Source organism: Oncorhynchus mykiss, chromosome 25 (genome assembly GCF_057628025.1).
Source record: "Oncorhynchus mykiss isolate SJ-2025 chromosome 25, ASM5762802v1, whole genome shotgun sequence".
In the NCBI taxonomy this organism is placed as follows: domain Eukaryota; kingdom Metazoa; phylum Chordata; class Actinopteri; order Salmoniformes; family Salmonidae; genus Oncorhynchus; species Oncorhynchus mykiss.
Genome location: NC_143046.1, coordinates 90,955,376 through 90,962,500, shown reverse-complemented (window position 1 = coordinate 90,962,500; position 7,125 = coordinate 90,955,376). Strand labels below are relative to the sequence as shown.

General features: G+C 45.4%; 1 protein-coding gene across 3 annotated transcripts in view; it reads right to left on the bottom strand.

The window, feature by feature from the left end:
• The window catches only part of LOC110504258 (dynactin subunit 1b), a 133,031-nt gene that overhangs the window by 107,128 nt on the left and 18,778 nt on the right, over positions 1–7,125 (bottom strand). For all 3 annotated transcript variants that reach the window (XM_090221474.1, XM_090221475.1, XM_090221476.1), the window contains exons 2-3: positions 2,078–2,329; positions 1,447–1,525 (exon numbers count right to left, since the gene is read on the bottom strand). In XM_090221474.1, the coding sequence (XP_090077600.1) occupies positions 1,447–1,525; positions 2,078–2,329 (331 nt within the window). The remainder of the gene's footprint in view (positions 1–1,446; positions 1,526–2,077; positions 2,330–7,125) is intronic.

The window sequence follows — 7,125 nt, the reverse complement described above, 5'->3', positions numbered from 1 at the left end:
TCTCTCTCTCTCCCCTCTCTCTCTCCTCTCTCCTCTCTCTCTCCTCTCTCTCTCTCTCTCTCTCTCTCCTCTCTCTCTCCTCCTCTCTCTCTATCTCTATCTCTCCTCTCTCTGTGTCATTTCCAAAAACAGAATATCTCCCCTTCACTGCAGCAATGAGTTGTAACCATGGCAACGGCCCATTGGCACCTCTATACCAAGCAGTACCTCAGACATAGTCTCTGGTCTCTAATAGCGAGAGAGAGATGTTCACACACACACCTCTCCTGCCCTGTCCCTCACAAGTTCACATCCTTTCACCTCAAGCCTCTCTGATCCTCAAGCTCTCTGATCCTCAAGCCTCTCTGATCCTCAAGCCTCTCTGATCCTCAAGCCTCTCTGATCCTCAAGCCTCTCTGATCCTCAAGCCTCTCTGATCCTCAAGCCTCTCTGATCCTCAAGCCTCTCTGATCCTCAAGTCTCTCTGATCCTCAAGTCTCTCTGATCCTCAAGCCTCTCTGATCCTCAAGTCTCTTTGTGTGTTCTGTTTCTGTGTGTTCTGTCTCTGTGTTCTGTCTCTGTGTGTTTTGTCTCGTTGTGTTCTGTCTCTGTGTTCTGTCTCTGTGTTCTGTCTCTCTGTGTTCTGTCTCTCTGTGTTCTGTCTCTCTGTGTTCTGTCTCGGTGTGTTCTGTCTCGGTGTTCTGTCTCTGTGTGTTTTGTCTTGGTGTGTTCTGTCTCTGTGTTCTGTCTCTGTGTGTTCTGTCTCTGTGTGTTCTGTCTCGGTGTGTTCTGTCTTGGTGTGTTCTGTCTCTGTGTGTTCTGTCTCGGTGTGTTCTGTCTCGGTGTGTTCTGTCTCGGTGTGTTCTGTCTCGGTGTGTTCTGTCTCGGTGTGTTCTGTCTCGGTGTGTTCTGTCTCTGTGTGTTCTGTCTCGGTGTGTTCTGTCTCGGTCTGTTCTGTCTCGGTCTGTTCTGTCTCTGTGTGTTCTGTCTCTGTGTGTTCTGTCTCTCTGTGTTCTGTCTCTCTGTGTTCTGTCTCTGTGTGTTCTGTCTCTGTGTGTTCTATCTCGGTGTGTTCTGTCTCGGTGTGTTCTGTCTCTGTGTGTTCTGTCTCTGTGTGTTCTGTCTCTGTCTGTTCTGTCTCGGTGTGTTCTGTCTCTGTGTGTTCTGTCTCTGTGTGTTCTGTCTCTCTGTGTTCTGTCTCTCTGTGTTCTGTCTCTGTGTGTTCTGTCTCTGTGTGTTCTGTCTCGGTGAGTTCTGTCTCGGTGTGTTCTGTCTCTCTGTGTTCTGTCTCTGTGTGTTCTGTCTCGGTGTGTTCTGTCTCGGTGTGTTCTCTCTCGGTGTGTTCTGTCTCGGTGTGTTCTGTCTCTGTGTGTTCTGTCTCTGTGCGTTCTGTCTCGGTGCGTTCTGTCTCTGTGCGTTCTGTCTCTGTGTGTTCTGTCTCTGTACGTTCTGTCTCTGTGTCATCACCGTGTTTGGGGACCTTGTTGGAGGCCGGTTCTGGGGTATCAGGAGAGGTGGTGTCTGCTCCATCATCAACCAGTTGGATCTGATGGAGGGAGGAGGAGAGGAGAAGAGGAGAGGAGAGAGAAAGAGGGATGAAATCTGATCACAAAGCAACTGAATATGAATTATTTTGGTATCCACAGCAACCTTTGTAGCTCACACCTACTGCAGGCTCACCATAACCCACACAGGCCTGTCTGTTCTGTCTGTTCTGTTCATTGATAATAGTCACCATAACCCACACAGGCCTGTCTGTTCTGTCTGTTCTGTTCATTGATAATAGTCACCATAACCCACACAGGCCTGTCTGTTCTGTTCATTGATAATAGTCACCATAACCCACACAGGCCTGTCTGTTCTGTTCATTGATAATAGTCACCATAACCCACACAGGCCTGTCTGTTCTGTCTGTTCTGTTCATTGATAATAGTCACCATAACCCACACAGGCCTGTCTGTTCTGTTCATTGATAATAGTCACCATAACCCACACAGGTCTGTCTGTTCTGTTCATTGATAATAGTCACCATAACCCACACAGGCCTGTCTGTTCTGTTCATTGATAATAGTCACCAGAACCCAGTTGCGGTACCTACCTGTGACTGCCGTACGAAGATGCCATGGTTCTCATGGCAGGTGAAGTATCTCTTCCCCTGGACTGTGCCATCGTTCTTCCCCTTCGACTCGTCGAGGATCACTCCCACCCACTTCCCTGTGGAGAAGAGCGTTGCACCGATATATGCCACTGTTCCGCGGTGCCCCTTCCCAATCACCTCCACCCGGGAACCCACCTTGGCCGGCCGGCCACCCCCGTCTGAACTCATCCTGCTGCTGCCACTACTGGTGGTCTGGAGGACAGAGGACAGGAGGTTAGTTCACTACTAGAGGACAGAGGACAGGAGGTTAGGTCACTACTAGAGGACAGAGGACAGGAGGTTAGTTCACTAATAGAGGACAGAGAACAGGAGGTTAGTTCACTACTAGTGGTCTGGAGAACAGGAGGTTAGTTCACTAATAGAGGACAGAGGACAGGAGGTTAGTTCACTACTAGTGGTCTGGAGGACAGGAGGTTAGTTCACTTCTAGAGGACAGGGGACAGGAGGTTAGTTCACAACTAGTGGTCTGGAGGACAGGAGGTTAGTTCACTAATAGTGGTCTGGAGGACAGGAGGTTAGTTCACTACTAGTGGTCTGGAGGACAGGAGGTTAGTTCACTACTAGTGGTCTGGAGTACAGGAGGTTAGTTCACTACTAGTGGTCTGGAGGACAAAGGACAGAAGGTTAGTTCGCTACTAGTGGTCTGGAGGACAGGAGGTTAGTTCACTACTAGTGGTCTGGAGGACAGGAGGTTAGTTCACTACTAGTGGTCTGGAGGACAGGAGGTTAGTTCACTACTAGTGGTCTGGAGGACAGGAGGTTAGTTCACTACTAGTGGTCTGGAGGACAGGAGGTTAGTTCACTAATAGTGGTCTGGAGGACAGGAGGTTAGTTCACTACTAGTGGTCTGGAGGACAGGAGGTTAGTTCACTACTAGTGGTCTGGAGGACAGGAGGTTAGTTCGCTACTAGTGGTCTGGAGGACAGGAGGTTAGTTCACTACTAGTGGTCTGGAGGACAGGAGGTTAGTTCGCTACTAGTGGTCTGGAGGACAGGAGGTTAGTTCACTACTAGTGGTCTGGAGGAAAGGAGGTTAGTTCACTACTAGTGGTCTGGAGGACAGGAGGTTAGTTCGCTACTAGTGGTCTGGAGGACAGGAGGTTAGTTCACTACTAGTGGTCTGGAGGACAGGAGGTTAGTTCACTACTAGTGGTCTGGAGGACAGGAGGTTAGTTCACTACTAGTGTTCTGGGGGACAGGAGGTTAGTTCACAACTATTGGTCTCGAGGACAAAGGACAGGAGGTTAGTTCACAACTAGTGGTCTGGAGGACAGGAGGTTAGTTCACTAATAGTGGTCTGGAGGACAGGAGGTTAGTTCACTACTAGTGGTCTGGAGGACAGGAGGTTAGTTCACTACTAGTGGTCTGGAGGACAGGAGGTTAGTTCACTACTAGTGGTCTGGAGGACAAAGGACAGAAGGTTAGTTCGCTACTAGTGGTCTGGAGGACAGGAGGTTAGTTCACTACTAGTGGTCTGGAGGACAGGAGGTTAGTTCACTACTAGTGGTCTGGAGGACAGGAGGTTAGTTCACTACTAGTGGTCTGGAGGACAGGAGGTTAGTTCACTACTAGTGGTCTGGAGGACAGGAGGTTAGTTCACTAATAGTGGTCTGGAGGACAGGAGGTTAGTTCACTACTAGTGGTCTGGAGGACAGGAGGTTAGTTCACTACTAGTGGTCTGGAGGACAGGAGGTTAGTTCGCTACTAGTGGTCTGGAGGACAGGAGGTTAGTTCACTACTAGTGGTCTGGAGGACAGGAGGTTAGTTCGCTACTAGTGGTCTGGAGGACAGGAGGTTAGTTCACTACTAGTGGTCTGGAGGAAAGGAGGTTAGTTCACTACTAGTGGTCTGGAGGACAGGAGGTTAGTTCGCTACTAGTGGTCTGGAGGACAGGAGGTTAGTTCACTACTAGTGGTCTGGAGGACAGGAGGTTAGTTCACTACTAGTGGTCTGGAGGACAGGAGGTTAGTTCACTACTAGTGTTCTGGGGGACAGGAGGTTAGTTCACAACTATTGGTCTCGAGGACAAAGGACAGGAGGTTAGTTCACAACTAGTGGTCTGGAGGACAGGAGGTTAGTTCACTAATAGTGGTCTGGAGGACAGGAGGTTAGTTCACTACTAGTGGTCTGGAGGACAGGAGGTTAGTTCACTACTAGTGGTCTGGAGGACAGGAGGTTAGTTCACTACTAGTGGTCTGGAGGACAGGAGGTTAGTTCACTAATAGTGGTCTGGAGGACAGGAGGTTAGTTCACTACTAGTGGTCTGGAGGACAGGAGGTTAGTTCACTACTAGTGGTCTGGAGGACAGGAGGTTAGTTCACTACTAGTGGTCTGGAAGACAGGAGGTTAGTTCACTACTAGTGGTCTGGAAGACAGGAGGTTAGTTCACTACTAGTGGTCTGGAGGACAGGAGGTTAGTTCACTACTAGTGGTCTGGAAGACAGGAGGTTAGTTCACTACTAGTGGTCTGGAGGACAGGAGGTTAGTTCACTACTAGTGGTCTGGAAGACAGGAGGTCAGTTCAGTACTAGTGATCTGGAGGACAGGAGGTTAGTTCACTACTAGTGATCTGGAGGACAGGAGGTTAGACACTACTGGATGACAGAGGACAGGAGGTTAGTTCACTACTGGTGGTCTGGGTAGATAGTAGTCCTATAGTATGTAGTAGTCATATAGTAGTCCTATAGTAGGTAGTAGTCCTATATTAGGTAGTAGTCCTATAAGAGGTAGTAGTCCTATAGTAGTCCTATAAGAGGTTGTAGTCCTATAGTAGGTAGTAGTCCTATAGTATTCCTATAGTAGGTAGTAGTCCTATAGTATGTAGTAGTCCTATAGTAGGTAGTAGTCCTATAGTATGTAGTAGTCCTATAGTAGGTAGTAGTCCTATAGTAGGTAGTAGTCCTATAGTAGTCCTATAGTATGTAGTAGTCCTATAGTAGGTATTAGTCCTATAGTAGTCCTATAGTAGGTAGTAGTCCTATGGTATGTAGTAGTCCTATAGTAGGTAGTAGTCCTATAGTAGGTAGTAGTCCTATAGTAGGTAGTAGTCCTATAATAGGTAGTAGTCCTATAGTAGGTAGTGGTCCTATAGTAGGTAGTGGTCCTATAGTAGTCCTATAGTAGGTAGTAGTCCTATAGTAGGTAGTGGTCCTATAGTAGTCCTAGGGTAGGTAGTAGTCCTATAGTAGGTAGAGGTAGTAATCCTATATTAGGTAGTAGTCCTATAGTATGTAGTAGTCCTATAGTATGTAGTAGTCCTATAGTAGTCCTATATTAGGTAGTAGTCCCATAGTATGTAGTAGTACTATAGTAGGTAGTAGTGGGTAGTAGTCCTATAGTAGGTAGTAGTCCCATAGTATGTAGTAGTACTATAGTAGGTAATAGTCCTATAGTAGGTAGTAGTGGGTAGTAGTCCTATAGTAGGTAGAATTCCTATAGTAGTTAGTAGTCCTATATCAGGTAGTAGTCCTATAGTAGGTAGTAATCCTATATCAGGTAGTAGTCCTATATTAGGTAGTAGTCCTCTATTAGGATGTAGTCCTATATCAGGTAGTAGTCCTATAGTAGGTAGTAATCCTATATCAGGTAGTAGTCCTATATTAGGTAGTGGTCCTATAGTAGTCCTAGAGTATGTAGTAGTCCTATAGTGGGTAGTAGTCCTATAGTATGTATTAGTCCTATAGTAGGTAGTAGTCCTATAGTATGTAGTAGTCCTATATTAGCATGTAGTCCTATATCATGTAGTGGTCCTATAGTATGTAGTAGTCCTGTAGTAGTCCTATAGTATGTAGTAGTCCTATAGTGGGTAGTAGTCCTATAGTATGTAGTAGTCCTATAGTATGTAGTAGTCCTATAGTATGTAGTAGTCCTATAGTGGGTAGTAGTCCTATAGTATGTATTAGTCCTATAGTAGGTAGTAGTCCTATAGTAGGTAGTAGTCCTATAGTATTCCTATAGTATGTAGTAGTCCTATAGTATGTAGTAGTCCTATAGTGGGTAGTAGTCCTATAGTATGTAGTAGTCCTATAGTAGGTAGTAGTCCTATAGTATGTAGTAGTCCTATAGTAGGTAGTAGTCCTATAGTAGGTAGTAGTCCTATAGTAGGTAGTAGTCCTGTAATAGTCCTATAGTAGGTAGTAGTCCTATAGTGGGTAGTAGTCCTATAGTATGTAGTAGTCCTATAGTAGGTAGTAGTCCTATAGTAGGTAGTAGTCCTATAGTAGTCCTATAGTATGTAGTAGTCCTATAGTAGTCCTATAGTAGGTAGTAGTCCTATAGTGGGTAGTAGTCCTATAGTATGTAGTAGTCCTATAGTAGGTAGTAGTCCTATAGTAGGTAGTAGTCCTATAGTAGTCCTATAGTAGGTAGTAGTCCTATAGTAGTCCTATAGTAGGTAGTAGTCCTATAGTATGTAGTAGTCCTATAGTAGGTAGTAGTCCTATAGTGGGTAGTAGTCCTATAGTATGTAGTAGTCCTATAGTAGGTAGTAGTCCTATAGTAGGTAGTAGTACTATAGTAGGTAGTAGTCCTATAGTAGGTAGTAGTCCTATAGTAGGTAGTAGTCCTGTAGTAGTCCTATAGTAGGTAGTAGTCCTATAGTAGGTAGTAGTCCTATAGTAGTCCTATAGTAGGTAGTAGTCCTGTAGTAGTCCTATAGTAGGTAGTAGTCCTATAGTAGGTAGTAGTCCTATAGTAGTCCTATAGTAGGTAGTAGTCCTATAGTAGTCCTATAGTAGGTAGTAGTCCTGTAGTAGTCCTATAGTAGGTAGTAGTCCTATAGTAGGTAGTAGTCCTATAGTATGTAATAGTCCTATAGTATGTAATAGTCCTATAGTAGGTAGTAGTCCTATAGTAGGTAGTAGTCCTATAGTAGTCCTATAGTAGGTAGTAGTCCTATAGTAGTCCTATAGTAGGTAGTAGTCCTATAGTATGTAATAGTCCTATAGTATGTAATAGTCCTATAGTAGGTAGTAGTCCTATAGTAGGTAG